General features: G+C 38.7%; 1 protein-coding gene across 1 annotated transcript in view; it reads left to right on the forward strand.

The window, feature by feature from the left end:
- The window catches only part of LOC119587357 (intraflagellar transport protein 46 homolog), a gene marked incomplete at its 3' end in the record, with an annotated part of 36,509 nt that overhangs the window by 5,781 nt on the left and 30,053 nt on the right, over positions 1-675 (forward strand). The window contains 1 exon segment of the mRNA XM_037936103.1: positions 7-178. Coding sequence (XP_037792031.1) covers positions 7-178 — 172 coding nt within the window.

Raw genomic sequence — 675 nt, forward strand, 5'->3', positions numbered from 1 at the left:
TTCCAGCATTCATAACCAGAGAAGACTACACGACACGCAACAAAGAAGAGCCTTTTTGAACCTTCGCTCTCCCGACGGGCCTTTGTTTGGCACGAAGCCGTCAGCGAGATGTGAACGAAGCGCATTCCTGTCCGACTTGCCTCCTGCAGACGCTCGTATGAATGACAGGACTGGCAGGGTGAGTCCGTTTTTGTGTCTGTTCGTCATATACGGATTGAACAGTGTCAGTGTTGGATGGATATTATGTTTTGTTGTTCAGTACTATAAGCTTGTATGTGCATTGTATAAGCTGTAGATGTTTATATTACCCTGTTTACTGTTTACTTTTTGAGACGGTATGTAGTGTCAAGATTTTTAAGGATAGATGATATGTAAATATGATTTTCTGTGTATGAAAAGTACGTGTTGATATAAACAATATATCAAGTTAGTATACGATTCGTTTGAGATCATGGCAATGGGGATATTACACTTGCAATAAAAGACATACAACTTATGGAAGAAAAATAATTTTGCATTGCCAAAGAAACCAATAAACTTTGCACAGCTTTCGGGGAATAGTATTACCAGCCTTATGTTTGCTTACCTGGTTTGGGTGGTTAGGTTAAGATATTTAGATATCTTTGCTCTTTGACAAGGTAACCTTCACATAGAGATTTAGAATGTCTCTTTTAG

The sequence above is a fragment of the Penaeus monodon genome, chromosome 22 (assembly GCF_015228065.2).
Source record: "Penaeus monodon isolate SGIC_2016 chromosome 22, NSTDA_Pmon_1, whole genome shotgun sequence".
NCBI lineage: Eukaryota > Metazoa > Arthropoda > Malacostraca > Decapoda > Penaeidae > Penaeus > Penaeus monodon.